At 40.0% G+C, this 19985-nt stretch overlaps 1 protein-coding gene across 1 annotated transcript in view; it reads left to right on the plus strand.

Moving 5' to 3' along the window:
• The window catches only part of LOC117530054 (lipoxygenase homology domain-containing protein 1-like), a 138566-nt gene that overhangs the window by 108360 nt on the left and 10221 nt on the right, over positions 1 to 19985 (plus strand). The window contains 4 exon segments of the mRNA XM_034192988.1: positions 6635 to 6812; positions 10871 to 11056; positions 13867 to 14037; positions 16710 to 16848. Of these exon segments, the coding sequence (XP_034048879.1) occupies positions 6635 to 6812; positions 10871 to 11056; positions 13867 to 14037; positions 16710 to 16848 (674 nt within the window).

Raw genomic sequence — 19985 nt, forward strand, 5'->3', positions numbered from 1 at the left:
TTTCTTACTCCGCTGAGGCTGTGAAGACATCACAAGCAGGGATTCAAACCAGAATTTATTTTTGTCAAGCTGTTCATTCTCAGCAGAATGGGTATTTCAGTGTTTCTAGTTTTGGGTTCCACCTTAAAATGATCATTCCTGAAGTGGAAAAACCAAACAACATACTGATTTATAATGTCCCGTGTAGGTTGTGTGGTATAACTACAGTAACGGCTATAAGTAGCTGGACTGATACAATTTTTGAAATTGTGCTTCTGCACACTACCAAAATGGGGTTGAAATCAAGATGCTTGTCAGCAATTTTCTTTAAAATATGTCAAATTTCACCTAGGTTTCCCCAAGGCAAATGGGCATTCAGAGCCTAGATTCTACCACTTCACCATGAATTTGTTGCATGTATGCAACCAACAAAGCTGAGCTATAAACAGTTTCTCCAACCCCTGCCACAGGAGCCAATAGCTCCTTAAGAGTTGTCATGGGTGTCTTAGTGGCTTCCCTCACTACTCTAGTTCTTGCAGTCACTCACTTTATGAGAACTGCCTTCTGCAGACAGATTAATCATAAAACCGTATGAGTAACACAGTATCATACAGTTTGTATTTCTCAATGCTTGATGCAAAAACTCCTTTGATGCAAGAAGTAGCGGGTGTACTTCAAGTCCTCTGATATTCAAACTTCTCACCATGTCCCATAGTGTGCAACTTAGCTAAAATTTCCATAAAAATGTTAATTTTGTGATAAAAGCATGGAATTTGGCACACATATTCTAAGTTAACTAATGTTTATTTTCAGATATGGAGCCATCCTGGAGCTGACCTCTGAAGAGCTACAGGGGTCATAAAGAATTACACAGGCATCAAAATTAAAATACTCCAATATTGTTGAAAATACCCACATTTTTGTCTGATCATAATGATTCCAAAATGGTATAGTTTGACTATCTATGACTGAATGTTCTGGAGTTATGGGGTAAAAACATGGTGACAAAAGGTCAGTTTCAGCTTGTACAAGGGTCAAAAGTTAAAATTGCTCCAAGTTTGTTAAAAAAAAAAAAAAAGATGCAAATTATTGGTTAATAGCATTTTAAGAAGGAATAGTATGCACCATCTGTTATGCTTAGTGATGTTACGGGGTAACATGTCATACATCATAGAATCCAATGGATGTCAACCTTGTCTGACCTTTACTTTGGAATCCAAGCATTCAGCAGTCAAAACTATTCCATTTATTAATCCTTTTATTTCAACCAATAATTTGCATCACTTTTTACTAAAATTGGAGCAACTTTAACTCTTCACCCCTGTACAAATTGAAACTGATCTTTGTCACCATTTTTGCAGTTTTTACCACATAACTCCATAACATTCAGTAACACATAGTCCAAACTATGCCTTTTTGGAATTGTTATGATCAGACAAATAATGTAGTATAGTATAGTTTTCAACATGACTGGATCATTTTAAAAACTTGACCCCTGTGTAATTCTTTATGTGTGCCAAATTCCATGCTTTTATCACAAAATGAACAACTGTTTTGCTATGCCACCCCACTACCAGAGTGTAAGCCCAGATATCTAATTTCCACCGCTTGTACCCATAACCTTGTTGCAGTCATTACCCAAAACGCATGGCAACAGGTGAAGGTAGGATCATAAATGAACTGGTAAATTAAGAGTCTCACCTTCTGGCTCAATTCCTTCTTCACCACAAGTGTGGTACAACTCCTGCAATACATCAGATGCAGCCCCAATCCATTGACTGATCTCACTCCAACTCAGCCCCACTTAGGAACAAAACCCAGAGACACAAACACCTTCACTTGGGACAATAACCCTCCACTGGCACAGAGGGGACAATCCACCTTTTTCCAACAGAGGACAATGGTCTCAAATTTGGAGGTGCTGATCCTCATTCCAGTCACTTTACCCTCAGCCTCAGACCTACTCAGTGAGCACTGACGGTCACTTTCTGGTGAAGCCAACAGAACTACATCATCCACAAAAAGGAGAGAAGCAATTCCAAGGTCAATGAACTGTATAACCTCCAGTCCCTGACTGTGCCTTGAAACTCCATCCTTGAACATCACAAACAGTTGGTGACAAAGGATTATAAAAATGTCTATTGATACAGGCTATACCCCTCCCCAACAAAAGTATACTTAAAGTTTATTTTATTAAATCTCAAGTTTACTTACATGTAAGTGTACTGTTTGAATACGTGTTGGGACTAAATTGGCCCTCTTTTTAGTTTATAAAATGTAGAACTAGTAATAACTACAGGTAAAGTACTACAAGTAGAGTTGTGAGTTTACCCAAGTATACTGACACTTGCCTGTATACTGTCAGTGTAACCCAATATATACTTAGGCTATATACTTCAGCTTTCGACTGTCCTTGTGAGAATCCATCAAATGTATTTGGTGTAAATGTGTGTCGTTTCTGGTTTTCATTTCATGAACTGGTTCAAAGCCTTGGTCACAATTTGTCTCCACAAGCACTCTGATGTTTCAGGTCTTGCTGAAACTCTACATATTTAGAAATTGCCTGCCTAGTAAAAGAGCCATATGGCTGCAGAGTAGCTCAGCAATCAGGAACAATTAAAAAAAAACAAAAAAAAAACACTGTGTGGGACTCAGTGAGAGTGAACATCTCTTTGACTTGACCCTGCACAGGGCCTAGTGCGTTCAGCATCACAAGCAGACACATTAGCTTTAGATTGCTGCTTCTTTGTATGGAACTCAATGCACCAATGAGCCACGCGGTGCACCAATCAGCCTGGTGGTGTGCCAGCATAGTAATCCTCCCAAATAACAATGCAAAGTCAACCACTAATACCAGTGTGGCTGCCTGAACCAAGTCTTTGTGATCATGAATTGCCTCACAGATCTAGTGGTAAGAAACATGGGATTAAAAATTGTAATATATTAGAATTACTAATGTATGAGGCTGTACTTGTTATAATGCCCAAAGGATTTTTTTTTTGTTTATTAATAACAGAGTTCAAATTCATATTAAAAAAAGAATCAAAGAAGTGATTTAATTGTAATCAGGACCAGTCAAGAAACAAGGTGCTATACAGTGGTATGCAAAAGTTTGGACACCCCTGATGATTTTTTATAAATCATTGTTGTTTGGATCAGCAATTTCAATTACATATATCATATAGGAGATAAACACAGTGATACAATATTTGAAGTGAAATGAAGTTTATAGGATTTACAGAAAGTGTGGAATAATTATTTAAACAAATTAGGCAGGTGCATAAATTTGGGCACCCCAACAGAAAAAATACATCAATATTTAGTAGATCCTCCTTTTGCAGAAATAACAGCCTCTAAACACTTACTATAGCTTCCAATGAGAGTCTGGGTTCTGGTTGAAGGTATTTTGGACCATTCTTCTTTACAAAACATCTCCAGTTCAGTCAGGTTTGTTGGTTTCCGAGTATGGACAGCCCACTTAAAATCACACCACAGATTTTCAATAATATTCAGGTCTGGGGACTGAGATGGCCACTCCAGAACGTTGTACTTGTTCCTCTGCATGAATGCCTTAGGAGATTTTGAGCAGTGTTCAGGGTTGTTGTCTTGTTAAAAGATCCATCCCCGGCACAACTTCAACTTTGTCACTTATTCATGAACATTGTTCTCAAGAATCTGATATTGACTGGAATCCATGTGACCCTCAACTTTAAAAAGATTCCCAGTACCTGCACTGGCCACACAGCCATACAGCATGATGGAACCACCTCCAAATTTTATTGTAGATAAGTGTTTTTTCTTGGAATGCCATGTTCTTGTTCAGCCAGGCATACTGCCCCTTGTTATGTCCATTAACTCAATGTTAGGTTCATCAGTCCACAGCACCTCATTCCAAAATGAAGCTGGCTTGTCCAAATGTGCTTAGCAAACCTCAAGCGACTCTGTGGCCGTGCACACGGAAAGGCTTCCCCTGCATTACAGCATCTCTTGTGCTGCAAGTGCGCTGTATAGTTGAACGACGCACAGAGACACTATCTGCAGCAAGAGTTGAACGATGCACAGAGACACTATCTGCAGCAAGATCATGTTGTAGGTCTTTGGAGCAGGTCTGTGGGTTGACTAAGACTGTTCTCACCATCTTGGCTTCAGCTTATCTGAGATTTTTCTTGGCCTGCTGCTTTAGGCCTTAACTAGTACTGTGCCTGCGGTCTTCCATTTCCTCACTATTGTTCCTCACAGTGGAAACTGACAGCTAAAATCGCTGAGATAGCTTTTTGTATCCTTCCCCTAAACCATGATGTTCAACAGTCTTTTATTTTTAGGTCATTTGAGAGTTGTTTAGAGGCTCCCATGTTGCCACTCATTATAAGAGATGCAAACAGGGGAAACATTTGCAAATGATTCACCTGTGTAAGGAGGTCAAGGGTCAATGAGTTTACCAAACCAATTTTGTGTTCCAATAATTAGTGCTAATGTATTTAAATCACTAAAATGACAAGGGTGCCCACTTTCTGTAAATACTAGAAACTTAATTTCACTTCTCAAATATCAGTGTGTTCGTCTGCTATGATATATTTAACTGAAATTTCTGATCCAGACAACCAATGATTTATAAAGGAAAATTTTGAAAATTATCAGGGCGACTTATCAGAGGGACCCAAACTTTTGCATACAACTGTATCCAGCTCCATGCTAATATGTAGGAAAATGGCAAATTTATGGAAATAAGCTCAGCTTTTTCATTGTTCCTGAACTTGACTGCAGACAGGTGACTCTGTGGGATAGGAATTAGAATACCAATCTAGCTACCAGGATTTGATTCTAAGCATATGATTCAGGCTACCTTCAGTCTCCTTGGATTAAAACATTTCATCTGGATTCTCTCAGTCAACCGAGCTGTAAATGGGTACTGAACTTGCATGGGGAAGTAACCTGTGGTGGACAGGTGTCCTGGCATGAGGAACTGTTGATTTCATGCTACATATCCGTATCATATTTGGGTGTCAAAATCCAACCCCTCATCCACATCATGACAGCTGGGCACAGATCAAGTAGAGGTTTAATATGGTGAGGAACTGTGTGCCCAGTGTTTTCTGCAGTACCATGAAGGCCCAACAGGAACCCTGAACACGACAGCTAGCGGGGCTCTGGTGTAAACAAGAAGTCCTCAATGGCAGATCAGGTGAGGAGGTGATGGCTTGTAACCCAACAGATGTGAAAAGTGATGGAGGCTGCAGCAGGGTCCTTAGATGACACCTTGATCTTGTTTCACAGATTGACCAAGCTTCCAATCTTTCTACCTGCACACAGCACAAACCATGTCTTACTGCTAGTTTCCACCCAAAACTCAACAGTTTCCACACACACCGACCACACTGCATCAATAGAAAATTCTTTCAGCTTCTACTTTTTTACTTGGGCTTGCTTAACATAAAAATTACAACTCAAGGCAAAGTCAGTAGACTTTACCTTACTGTTAACAGTGTTATATGTGACAATCTCAAAGTGAATTTATCCTTCATAATCCTTCTGTTGATGCATTTAATGCACGCTGTCAGGAACATCTGCAACACATGCACATGACTTCAGTGCACAACGATGAAACCTAATATACAAATAATGAATGTTTATGAGTTCAGTGGTATGAAGTTTCATGAGGTGAAGCGGGAATGTTCCATCAACCGAGGCGAAGACGCACATGGTGGAACATCCACTGAATTAAATATTCATTCCATTGAAAGAATGAAAAAAAGAAAGAAATATTCATTATTTGTTTTATATAACGGCTAAAACAGATCCTTGTCATTTGATATTTTATTAATTTCTAATCACAGAATGGGACTTATATTTTGGTGTTCCACTGGTGCTTAACAGTCCAACACAAACTTTAAATAGGAGTCCAAAATTGCGACGATGTAGCCTGTGATGCCGTGCATTGACTTTGTGCATTTCCAGAAAAAAAAAAAAAAAAAAAAGAGACTGTAGTTCCTCAGTCCATTGAAAAATTACATCACATATTGTCCAGCTTTTCATCCTAAAAGCTCTTTTCTTCTCTTTGTTTTTTTTTTGTGTGTGTGTGTTAGAAGATTTAGCACCATCAACTAGCTCCTTCAAATCAACCGTCCGCCAGCAAAACAAACACTACTACGTTTAGCTAAACGCCGCCCCTGGTAGTGTGAGCATGCGCGGTGGTCGGGGCATGCAATAGCACATTTCATATAGCACCAAATTGCACGCTAAAAAAGAACTATTGCATGGTCAATGAAACATTAATAATCCATGTCACATGACATACAAGCCACCAATCAAATGAGAAGGATCCATTCAGTCGTTATATTAAACTTACTGTGGCAGCACAGAGGCTTAGTGGTTAGCAGTGACTAAAACCTATTTAGTCATGATGATAGGTATCACTCTGATTGTAATTACGTGTTTCTTGATTTTTTTTTTTTTTTATTATGTAATGCAGAACTAAGTGGTTGTGGAAACAATTTAGCATTAAAAAACCCTGTATGTTTGGTAACTTTTGATATAGTGAGTCATTCAGCCATTACAATAAAAAAAATTATCTGGCTATTATATTAACGGTATGTCTGTTTTGTCATCTCTAGAGCTCGTCTAATGGCGTGACTGAAGTTTCAACTCTATGCTTCAGGTGATCATGCGTAACCGGACCACAGAAGAAGTGTCTATCTTCACCTATGAAGACTGGCTCTCCAAAACACGTGGACCCAAGAGGACCACGATTTGTGAGATGGCTGCTGTGGTGGATGAGGAGACAATGGTGGAAATCACTACTTACATCATCCAGGTCAAGACCAGTGATATTTCAGGTGGGTCATCATAAGCCGGTGACTATTGCCAGTTCTCCAGGATGACTGCCTGCTGGGGGCAAGAACAAATTTCAGACATGTACAAGAACTGGGAAAATTGAAGCATTTGTCCATAAATGGCAAATTTTGAAATATGATTACCTCTAACATCTGGCTTGGGAACACCTCAGGAATCCTCAGTAGGAGTTAGAAGACTGTCCAAGGTGTGGGGTGAGCTGCTTGGCTTACTTCTAAAACAACCCAGACCCAGATAATGTGTCGACCAGCCCTGCATAATCAGTAAATTATTATTAAGAAAAAAAAAAATGGCACTGAATATCAGCTGTTAGTTTTAGCCTTGAGTTTCACCCTTCAAGACTGCTGGTGTTGTTAAAATGAGAAAAGGAAAAAAAAAAAAAAAAAAAAAAAACAAGTGTAGTGCACAGCAAAAATCTAATGGACTGATCACGAATAGCATCAATGGCATTCATCAACGGCAATCAATGGCATTCAATTGATATTTAAAGTAGAGAAGGTGTGGCTTGTTCTTGAAGACCTCATCAATTAGTGAACTCCTGACTTTTACATGCCAAAAAAAGAACATTTTTAATCACATTTTCTGTCTTCCCCAGAGTTTAACCGTCTTCATTTGACCTACCTTTTTTGGCAGTGACATGTTGTTTTAGGTAGTAATGTCTGAAATCTTTTGCTTTATACTGTTTTGCTCATTATAGCTAAGTAGAGCCTACTGATCCAGGTATAGTGAGCTGACAAGTTGAAGACTTCAAAGGACCTGATCTGTGCCTTTAGCAGTTTTTGGAGGCTAAAGCCTCGGTCACAACCCACCGTGCGTTTTTTTTTTTTGCCGTACGTTTTTTTGCGGATGCCACGGCCACTACGTTTTTGTGAAAACGTACGGAGGCAGTAGCAAGAGAAGGGAGGGAGTATGTTCAACGCACGTCTCTAGGAGTGTAACGATAAAGAGAGTTGACAATAAAGCAGTGTGTGTGTGTGTGGGGCACTTTTCTTTTTTATGAGCGGTACCGGAGCGGCAGGTGTTTTTCAGCGTCGGCGATGCATGAGCACGTCCAGCCTGCAGCGGTCAGTTGTACGAGTGTTTACTTGCCTCAAAAAGTTACAGCTAGTTAACAGACTGAAGCTGTGGAGTGCATGTTGCTGACGTTTGGAAATAAAGTCCAAGTTCAAGTGAGAAGCTGCGTTGTGCATGCAAGTCTGTCGGCCTCCATAGTATGTGGTGAGTGCCGTAATCCGTACTGCCTACGTACAGATTTGATTAATTCAATGAAAATGTGCTGCTCTGAATCCATACTGAGGCAGTACTCACAGCGTGCGTCATCTGTACTGCTGGTGAATCCACAGCCTGACCGCAGCAAAAGTTCTGCATGCACTAAAACCTCTACGGCGTGTCTGCGTGCTCCTAAATTCGTACTGAGGCAGTACTTACGAAGTACGGATCTCTAAATTTAGCCCACGTTTTTGCAAGTAGACTGCACGCATATGCAAGTACAGCGGGTTGTGACCACGGCTTAAGATGTACCCTTGAATTTCCTCCCTCAGCACACACAGACAGAAGACATTACATGAAAACATTACACAGGGAATGCAGCTGAGGTAATGGAGTCATTTGGTTGCTTTATAGCACAATGTCAGTGTGAGTATATGTGGAGGAGCACAATATTAAACAAGAGCAATCCACATCCCGTATTTTATGATCAACATTTGGCTCTGCTTTGCATGTAACCTCTTACAATAAATGGGCCCAGCAGAAGCTGTTACTGCACGGCCCTTCCTGTTACATGATTGTCGAGCTTCTCTGGAGCTTTTGCTCCAACAAACAGCTTTCCTGTGGCACTGTATCTGGATACGAGTTAAAGTTATCCAGAAACAGTATTAAAGCCAAATTTTTCAAACAATATGTAACTCTTCAAATAACTTCAGATTGCTGTATGTTGTAAACCCTGTACTTGAGCATTAACATTACTATGAACTTCTTTAGTGAAATATCAACTTTGCAGGTTGGTGAACAAATTCAGGTACAAAACCTACACCAACACTAGAGTTTCAACCTGAATAAACTTTCTGCTCATGACCTTTTGAATGTCACTGATGTCAAAGGGCTGATACATTTGTTAACCCCAGAAGCAGGAGTCTGTGTATAAAACATGGTTTCAGTAAAGTCATGTAGTTCCTGAGATGTGGTTACTTTTGACAGTAACCTCTGATTTGACTTTGACGTTAGACCTGTGTATATCTTCGTCATGATCACGTTTGACTGGTGGATAAATTGATACCTTTAAAATGCTCTTTGCATTTTAAAAAGGTACTGATACAGACAAATAGATAGACCAACAGACAGAAAAACAGAGACAGACCGACCAACACAGACAGGCAAACAAACAGAGACAGCCCAACAGACAGACATGGCCATTTCAACAGCCTCTCTTAGAATCACAGCATACATGTTATAAAATGTCACTCTTTTACGACCCCAATATGAAGTTGGGATGTTGTGTTAAATGTAAATAAAAACAGAATACAATGATTTGCAAATCCTCTTCAACCTATATTCAACTGAATACACCACAAAGACAAGATATTTAATGTTCAAACTGATTAACTTTGTTGTTTTTGTGCAAATATTTGCTCATTTTGAAATGGATGCCTGCAACACATTTCAAAAAAGCTGGGACAGTTGGCAACAAAAGACTGGGAAAGTTGATTAATGCTCAAAGAATACCTAATTGGAACCCAAAAGGCTCAGCCATTCACAAGATGGGTCAAGGATCACCACTTTGTGAACAACTGCATGAAAAAAATAGTCCAACAGTTTATGAAGAATGTTTCTCAACATTCAATTGCAAGGAATTTAGGGATTCAATCATCTACAGTCCATAATATAATCAGAAGATTCAGAGAATCTGGAGAACTTTCTACACATAAGCGACAAGGCCGAAAACCAACATTGAATGCCCGTGATCTTCGATCCCTCAGGCGGCACCGCATTAAAAACCTACATCATTGTGTAAAGGATCTTACCGCATGGGCTCAGCAACACTTCAGAAAACCATTGTCAGTTAACACAGTTTGCCGCTACATCTACAAGTGCAAGTTAAAACTCTACCATGCAAAGTGAAAGCCATACATCAACAACATCCAGAAATGCTGCATCCTTCTCTGGGCCCAAGCTCATTTGAAATGGACAGACGCAAAGTGGAAAAGTGTGCTGTGGTCTGATGAGTCCACATTTCAAATTGTTTTTGGAAATCATGGACATCTTGTCCTCCGGACAATAGAGGAAAAGATCATCCAGATTGTTACCAGAGCAAAGTTCAAAAGCCAGCATCTGTGATGGTATGGGGGTGTGTTAGTGCCCGTGGCATTGGCAACTTACACATCTGTGATGGCACCATCAATTCTGAAAGGTACATCCAGGTTTTGGAGCAACACATGCTGCCATCCAAGCAACGTCTTTTTCAGGGACATCCCTGCTTATTTCAGCAAGGCAATGCCAAGCCACCATTCGCACATTACAACAGCGTGGCTTCATAGTAAAGGCGCGGGTACTAGAATGGCCTGCCTGCAGTCCGGACCTGTCACCCATTGAAAATGTGTGGTGCATTATGAAGCTCCGGAGTGTTGAACAAATTAAGTCATACATCAAGCAAAAATGGGAAAGAATTCCACCTACAAAGCTTCAACAATTAGTGTCCTCAGTTCCCAAACACTTATTGAGTGTTGTCAGAAGGAAAGGTGATGTAACACAGTGGTAAACATACCACTGTCACAGCTTTTTTGAGACATGTTGCAGGCATCCATTTCAACATGAGCAAATATTTGCACAAAAACAAAGTTTATCAGTCTGAACATTAAATATCTTGTCTTTGTGGTGTATTCAATTGAATATAGGCTGAAGAGGATTTGCAAATCATTGTATTCTGTTTCTATTTACATTTTCACAACATCCCAACTTCATTGGAATTGGGTTTGTAACTTCCACAAAATAAAAACAACTTATCAATCAACTGGTCTTAATGGTGGACTTTCTGGTATCTCTTCAGGGTCAGGCACTGATGCTAATGTATGGGTCATTGTTTTTGGAGAGAATGGAGACACAGGGACACTGGCGCTCAAAGAGTCCAACAACTCCAACAAGTTTGAGCGCAAGCGGATGGACATATTTCGCTTCCCAGATGTCCTAAGCTTGGGAGAGCTCTCTAAAGTGCGGGTGTGGCACGACAACACGGGTCAGTGAGTCTGTTGACAGTACAATGTGTTAGCATTTGTAATCCAGAGAATGTCCCAGGTGATGAAGGTTAGACCTGCTCAAAATGTCAAATGTTACAAAATCTTTTGGGCCACATGTTGTTCTTGTTCCACTATTAAAATAAAAGATCTGTGCCAAATTTTATTGTAATCGGACATTGTTTAGGGGTCCCCCACAAAGCAACAATTTTCCCCAAACAATGTAGTAATCCAGTAATGTTCTCCTCTGGGTGCCCAATCAACCATCACGTTTTGCGATTAGAAGCCATCACATGTACCTGTAAAAGAAAATAATGGCATCAGAGTCTTCTCCCGTTATGGTGATGTTGTCTTGCCAGCAGAGGGAGAGCAGAATGTGTCACTCTGGGGGACCTCTAAATCTTATCTGATTAAGTTCAAATTTGGTCTGCACTTATAAAACTCCAAGTGGAACAAAAGCAACATGTGGCATGAAGTCTCTCGCAACTTTTAATTTTTCTATCTAACATGAACAGCCCTAGTACAAGTTCCATTAAGCCCATGCTCAGACAATGAAGGACTGAACGGGTACTCCCCTCCATCGCAACCATCCACGAAAGAGAGAGTAGAATCAATCAGCCAGAACTAACAATTTGCAGAACACTATTTCTCAGCAGTGAAATAACAATCGCAGACAGGATACTAATGTGGTCACTGGCAGCTAGCCCTTGCTACACTAACAGACCCAGAATTTAGATATGATTAGACTGAGTCCTGCTCCATTATTAATAACAAAATTAAGATGGAGAGAAAACATGGTTCAGTACAACACTCATATCTTAGTCATACAAAAGGGAGAATAGGTGGGTCTTTAATCTAGATTTGAGTGACTCCAGAGAATCAGACTGCGTTATCTAACAAGGTCTGGTGCACAAACTGGCTGGACACAAATGCTAGACTCACACACAGGAGACTGGCATTCAAAGTTCTTTGCTGAATAGACGTGCAGTGTCCGGTACACAAAAATCCGGCCTCCTGAGAACGCAGAGCATGGACCAGTACATAAGGCCTAATTAGATCAGCCATATGAGGAAGTGCTAGTCCATGGAGGATTTAATATGTTAGTAACAAAACCTTAAAATATGACCTTGCATGTACAGGAAACCAGTGGAGGGAGGCCACAACTGGGGTACTATGGTCAAACTTTGTTATCTTAGTAAGAACTCTAGCAGTAGCATTTTTTAACAAACTGGAGACCTCTGATGCTCAACTGAGGTAAGACAGAAAATAAGATGTTACATACATTAATCCAGTCTAGAAGAGACAAAGACGTGAATCAATGTCTTTGCATCAGCCATGGGAAGGATAAGTTGAAACTTCACAATACTACAGAGGTGATAGAAAGTGTTCTTAGTTACTTAATGCATCTGTTGAAAGACAGTGTGGGATCAAAAGTCACCCTATGATTTTTCACTTTATCACTACGATGAACAACACACTAGTCCAAGGTAACATTAACCTTGGACTAGCCAAGGTTAATGTTTGCTGGTCAAACTGATGCCTGTGTCTCGCAGGACCAATAACCATCAAATGAGTCTTGTCAGAATTGCTCAGAAACCTTGCATATTATTATCTTAAATAGTTTGGGGTTTAATTTTGTGAATATATAAACTTTGGAAATTTTCAGATTCAATGTGGGGAATCATTATCAAGAACATTTATTCATCTTCAATATGTCTGAGACATTCTGTTCTTCAGTTTAAAGTCGTCCATCGTCTGCATTGGTCTAAGGACAAACTGTCAAAGTTTAAACCTGACCTGGACCCGGTATGCAACCGCTGCAAACAGTCACCGGCCTCACTGGTTCACACATTTTGGACCTGTCCAAAACTACATGGTTATTGGCAATCTGTTTTCAAGACACTTTCTGCAGTCTGTGGTAGGACTGTCCATCCATCTCCACTGACCTCTCTGTTTGGTGTTGTTCCTCTGGAGGCCCTATTCAGTAAAAAACAGAAGGCTATGATTGCGTTTTGTTCTTTGTTGGCCAGGAGACTCATTCTCTGCCAATGGAAGAATCTACATCCACCTTCATATGGTCAATGGATGAGAGAAGTTATGTATCATATTCATTTGGAGAAGATCAGATATACTGTAAAAGGATCTGTCAAGGTCTATCTTGATACATGGCAGCCATTTCTATCTTATTTGAGAGCTTACCTGCAGATGTTTTAGTTAGATACTATCAGGGTCTGTGATGCATACTAACATGCGGTACTTAAGATTGCGTTTGTGTGTCCTTAGATGCCTTTACAGTTTAGTTATTATTATAGTTTGAACCGGTTAGAAGGGGTGGGGTGGGAGGGTTATTTTAAGTTTGTGTTCATTGTTGCTTTGTGTGTAAAAATGGAAAAAACTAATAAAAATACTTTGATCAAAAAAACTTTGGAAATTTGAACAATACTTACACTTCTTGACTGCAGCTTTGTGTAGTTCTAGGTGTCTTGTGTAATTGAACAATTTCAAAATGGTCCAGGTCCAATTTGGGACTATTTCCAATTTGCAAACTGTGTGGAACATAAATATGTCACCTTGCCATTTGTTGGTCTGTCCCACATGTTGTCTGAGGTACACGTGGTCTAATTTGATCTAACCCAGACAAGTGATGGATTCAAGTGCTGCTTTCTGGTGTGTCCAAGACGATATCTGGTTTGACATGGCTGTTATCAAACACTATGAAACTAAATGGTTGGCATATAGTTGAACTGTTTGGTCCTCAAGGTGCAGCATATTTACTTGTACAACTTTTGTTTCATGACTTTTTAACACACAGGTCTTTCTTCGGGGTGGCATCTGGAGTATATAGACGTAAAGGATGAGGTGCTAGACAAAACATTTCGCTTCCCATGTGACCGCTGGCTTGCCAAGAATGAAGATGATGGACAGATCATGAGAGAACTGGCCTGTGCTAACAACAACATCTTAGACCTCAACGAGAAGACCAGTGAGGCCTTTCAAAAATCTGCATATTTGAAGTGTTTTACATATTATCCCATACAATTTTATTTGAAATCATCTTTGTAGATAAGATTCTGCATTACAGTTTATTATTTTAGCTCCTGTATCAGTTATCCTTGAGATTTGTGCCATTTGGTTTACAAAGTACCATTACCCAACTGTATATTCAGGGAACAAATTTCATTGCACATGTGTCAAATTGTGATGCTTTGGAGTCCTTGTGGACGATACATCTAACTACCACACTGAACCCCACTCACCTTATAGTCACGTTGCTGAGTTCCAATGTTGGTCCTGTTTTTCCAAGTTATTTTAAGTTGCTGGATGGTTGCATAGGAGGTTCCGCAATTGACAGTGAGTGAAGTATTACACTTACAGCAAGTTTCTGCTAATGTGGAAGTTGTTTCCTCTTGTTATTCTATTTGGGTGTATTGATGGCTGGCTTCATGAGTCCATTAGTGGCACCAACTCACCCACCACTGTGAGTGGTATGCCAAAGTGGGCATGTCCTCTTTGTCTGTCAGGTGTTATACACATATGATGATTCTGATTTACAAAACTTTTATTGGGCTAGTTTCAACCTATTTATACATTTTACTTCAGAGATCTGAAAGCCGTTATGTTCTGCGCTCGAATGACATGTTATGTTTTTGTGTACCTCGTGACCGCACTTTAGTTTTTCATCTCCCTCTGATTGGAACGTTCTCCAAGCTGAACTGAAACTGCCCAGACTGCCTTCTTTCAACACCTTCCGGTGTCGCCGACCGAACAGCCCCCACTAAAAATCGGTCCACCATGCCTTCAGTCATTTCTGTGCATCAGGCGCGGTTCACCAATTATCACCTTGTTTCTGCTTAAAACTGCACTCCAGTCATCATCTGTCTCAGCGACAGATATCTGAAGCTTTTGTACAACAATCATTTCCACATAAATTCAGCATTATTTCGTAATAAAAGACAGAGGAAGTGATCAGAGCGCCACAGCAGCCAGATGAGCTGCTAGCTGCTGCGTTCACTGCGTCGTCATTTCAAGTATCAGTAATGACTCACGATTATCGCCTCATTACTGTTTAAAACTGACTTTAGAATGATTTAAGAGGTTTTAATTTGTCATCTGATTGTTAATAATCCCATTATTTCCTTTGATCGTGATTGTGTTTGCGTTTGTTTTGAGTGGGTGGTGGAACTCAGATGTGAGCTCATTACAGTGACTGATCTGGTATCGATGCAATCACCAGTCTTTTCACTGGGTTGTCCTTTCAGGCTCTTATGCACACCGGATTATCTACGGAAGCTCAGCTACAACATCTCTGTCACTGTTTCTTAAGTCGTACTCTTGTAAGCTACATACAACTTTTTCTTTGTCTACCTTCCAATGTGGGCTCTGACTACGAGGTCTATTAGATAATAAACCGACCCTTTTATTTTATTTTTTAAACTATATGGATTTGAGTGACGTGCGATTACACCAATCATGCTTGAAACCCTCGTGCGCATGCGTAGAGTTTTTTCACGCGTGTTGGTGACGTCATTTCCCTGTGGGCAGGACTTGAGTGAGATGTGGTCCCGCCCTCTCGGCTGAATTCCTTTGTTTCATACGCTGCTCGAGACGGCGCGCGTTGCTTTAATCAAAAATTTTTCTGGACCTGTGAGGAATATCCGAGTGGACACTATTCGAGAAATTAAGCTGGTTTTCGGTGATTCTGTGACATTCCACTGTTAAAGGACATTTTGTAATGAAAGATGAGTCGTTTCCGTGACGACTCGGCAAATCTGTGTGCGCCGTGACAGGAAAAACACCTCCGTGTTGAAAACCATTTGTAAAATTCAGGCGGCTTTTGATGGCTTTCAACAAGTGAGTAACTGAGAAATTGTTTAACAGCTGGGCATGTTCCAACTTGCCCGTTAAGGTTTCCAACGGAGGTGTTTTTCCTGTTGCGACCCCCCGCGGTCGGGTCCGGCCTGACATGCGACTCTGCCCGCATGTTCTTTCATTACAAAATGCCCATTAACAATGGAATGTCCGAATAAACTCCTCATTGCCGTCTTCTTCTGAAAGTTCTGTTGTCTGACGACTTCCTGGGTCAACAGAGCCTGACATGTGGAAGTTTTCAACTTGAAACGGCGAGACGCTGCCGCCATCGAAGCGCAGATCACCATCAGGCGCCGTGGGCCGTCCTTACGGCGACACTACCAGACCAAAATCTCTCAGCCGTTAAAATTTTTAACCGAAAACCAGCTGAATTTATCGAATGGTGTCCACTCAGTTGTGCCTTACAGTTTTGAAAAAATTTTGATCAAACAAAGCAGCAGTCTGAGCCATTCCTAAACAATGAAAGGGGGGGGAATTGACGAGAGGGTGGGCCACTCCTCACTCAAAGAACTGACCACAGGCGAATGACATAACCGACAGGCGTGAAAAAACTCTTGCATGCCCATGAGGGTTCAAGCATGTCTGATGTAATCACACGTGATTCAAATCCATATGGTTTTTGAAAAAAATAATAGGGTCGGATACTTTTCTAATAGACCTCGTAAATGTCACAGTTTGACACTTCCAGCTGAGAAACAGTCTGTATATTTTCTGTTAAAATGCGGTGATGTGTAACTGTCAGACATTTGGATGTAATTTACAAAAACTGCTTTTTTTTTCTGAAAGAATATGAAATTCTTGTCAAAACGGGAAACAAGGATGAGGCTGAAACCAAGGAAAATGGCTGGATAGTACTCGAGGGGAAGAAGGGCCGATCAAAGGAATTTGTAATGGAGAATTCCTCAAAGAAGAAGAGGTTCTTGCGGTAGGTACTGGCTATATAGTATTAGCTCAGTGAGTACACTTAAAAAAGTGTTTCAATTTGTAAAAACCCGAATGAATTAAGTTGTTTGAACTTATGTTTGTAAGTTAAGAGTTGATTTAACTTTCAAACAACTTAATTCATTCAGGTTTTTATAAATTGTATCACTTTAAGGTGGTTCAAACATTTTCTTTTTTCAGTGTATGCAAAATTTTAACAATTTTCCTGTTCATTCTATTAATCCCACAAATTTTGAGTACTTAAACCAGACAAATTCCACAACCCACTATCATGACTTTACACCTTCATGCTGAAAATTCATCCGCATCTAATTATTTAATGTTGTTATTTCAAAGTTTATTGTTTATTGAGGTCCCCATTAGCTGCAGCCTTGTTGCAGCTACTCTTCCTGGGGTCCAGACAAATTTACAAACACAATAAATCAGAAATATTAATATATACATATATTAATATATATATATATATATATATATATATATACACACACACACACACGTAGGAGGTGGGGTCTGTTTGGGGGGGACACCAAATTTGCCTGAATTTCAGAAACCCCCATGACTCTTTAAATTACCATATACAGATGGCTGCCCAGTTCCGGATCACCTTTTTTAAAGTCCCGCTATACTAATGCAACTGAATGTCCTTTGTGTATTGTTGTATTGGGCATTTGGATGTTATCTCGCTGAAAAAGTCTGGATGGTGTAGCCCTTCTACTTAAAGTGTGAAGCCACATTATGTATGGTGCAAATATTTGCCGGAAATGGATCACTTTGCCCGGTTCTGGATCACGACACTCTGTGTCACTTTGGGGGCATTCCTGGCATCTGGCTGGAGACCTTATAATGCAGAATGGTACACACTGTGCCAGAGAATGTATTTTTAAACACAAAATGATATAAATTATACTTATTAAATGAGAATTTACTTAGTTTCGAAAGGCACTGTTATACGTTTTTACAAGCAAAAATGAAGTGTGGAGGTGATAATTCTCCCGAATTAAAAAGTAAAAGCCCCCACATTCATGCCCATTCGTGATGTTGAGATGACCCCCAAAGTACACGACTCATAACTACTGACACGAGGCTGCTGCTTCAGTGATCCACAACCGGCAAATTTTCAGGTCAGAGATAAATGTGCACAGCAATTAAACAGCAAGACATAACACACTGACATTTTCTACCCAAGTAAGTATTTTCCGTCTCTAGAACCAAAAACACTGAATGGCTAGCTCACCTTTGCTATGTTTTAGAGATTGTTACTTTAAAACTTGCAGGAATGAGTGAGTGAGAAAAAGCGCGCACACCGCAGACACCAGGATGTTTTGATTCCTCTGCTGATCACAAAGATGGGTGGATCCAGTCGAGCTTGTGGTCGTTTGTAGACAAAACATTAATCTTTCCAATGGTACCAAGTATTACGGCGGCGCAAAAACTACAGCAGTGATTTGGAACTGGGCAAGTGACTGTATTTATATTTATACTGGTGACCAAATCCGGTTGTTAAGTGCTGACGTAACGCATCACATGATAAATCTGTTTCCGGTAGGGCTGAAACGATGAATTGAGTAATTCGAATAATTCGATTACAAAAAATGTTTGAGGCAAATTCTTTGCCTCAAAGCTTCGTTTAAAGCTGTAGTACATATGCCAGGCCTGTAGGTGGCATTGTAACGCTCCGACAAAAAAACGAGAAGTAGACATAATGTAAGCGCTAATCAATGTAGCAGGTGATGCTACAAGTTTATAAAGCCACGTGCTAAGTAAAATAAAGCCTTTTAAGAGAAAGGGTCTGTGCTGATCATCTGAAATGGACTTATTATGCATTTAAAGTGAAGCAGTGTGTTTATAACATATATATATATATATTTTTTTTTTTTTAAGCGTGGTTTGCTCCACTGGCTGCTCTTCACCTCTGCAGGTGAAGCGAAAGGAAGCGCACTTTAAATTAATCATGATTAACTATTCAAAAAAAAAAATGCCTATATTCAGATTTGATAAGAGTTTTTTTATCAACAGGCTGTAGAGTTAATTTATCAGTGCAGCTGTTGTGGAAATGTTGCACTCCACAGCCGTTTTTTCAAAGGCTTTGTTATCCACCAAGTATCCACTGAAAACAAGGAATTTGACTTTGGTTTGAGCTGCTCTGTACGGCATGTAGAAATATACACTAAACACTGAATAAATCAGAGTAATAAAAAGTGCAAATGAAATGTGCAATAAGAAAAAACAACGTCCTGTCTGCAGACTCAAGATTTCAGAGCGCCTGGGCTTATGGTTTGGCAAAGCTCCAAAACTCTTAATAATCTGAAAAAATAAATAATTACCTGGGAAAACAGAGAGAGAGGGAACATCCTAAACTTAAAAATCTGCATGATGACACAACGACATTGTGCCATTGCTTAGGGAGAGCCCTGCCACTACTGATATTGTTTAAAAACACAAAAATACTTTTTTATCCAATTACTCGATTAACCGATAAAATAATCGATAGAATATTCGATTCCAAAGGTATTCGATAGCTGCAGCCCTAGGTTCCGGGTCCAAAGACCTCCAAGTTTACAATTAAAGTTACGTCTGTTTGATCCTTTTATGGATCTACAGTTTAAGTTTAGTTTGTGTTTACACTGTGCGCCCCATCCCCCCATCCACTCCATCCCCCCCTTCTCCGCCCCCACCTCCGTTAACCGCATTCGTCTGGTTCTATGGTCAGAACACTTAAAACTTTTTTCTTTTACTTTACATATTATGCACAGGTAAAAAAAAATGCATGTCTGTTTGTTAATAAAGAATTATTTATTAAAATAAACAGGACGTTAAAGTGTAAACTTCACTTTCTCCCCGAATGACATGAACAGGAAGTGATCGCAGCAACTCCCATTCAAAATAACGGAGAAACGACCTGAGCTTCTGGCATAAAACAAACACCGTAACAATGTCTAAAAACCCAGTTAAAATATCCAGGAGAGTTTTAGGCACAATATACAAAGTTTTAATGTTGCGATGTTCAGGGCTGTGAAATGAAAATTGCGAAATCCGAGGAAAGTTTGCAAGGGGTCGGGGGGGTGAGCTCCCCAGGCCCCTGTGGCGCCCAAGAATTTAAGTTTTATCTAATGATACTTT

The sequence above is a fragment of the Thalassophryne amazonica genome, chromosome 17 (genome assembly GCF_902500255.1).
Source record: "Thalassophryne amazonica chromosome 17, fThaAma1.1, whole genome shotgun sequence".
NCBI classification, from domain to species: domain Eukaryota; kingdom Metazoa; phylum Chordata; class Actinopteri; order Batrachoidiformes; family Batrachoididae; genus Thalassophryne; species Thalassophryne amazonica.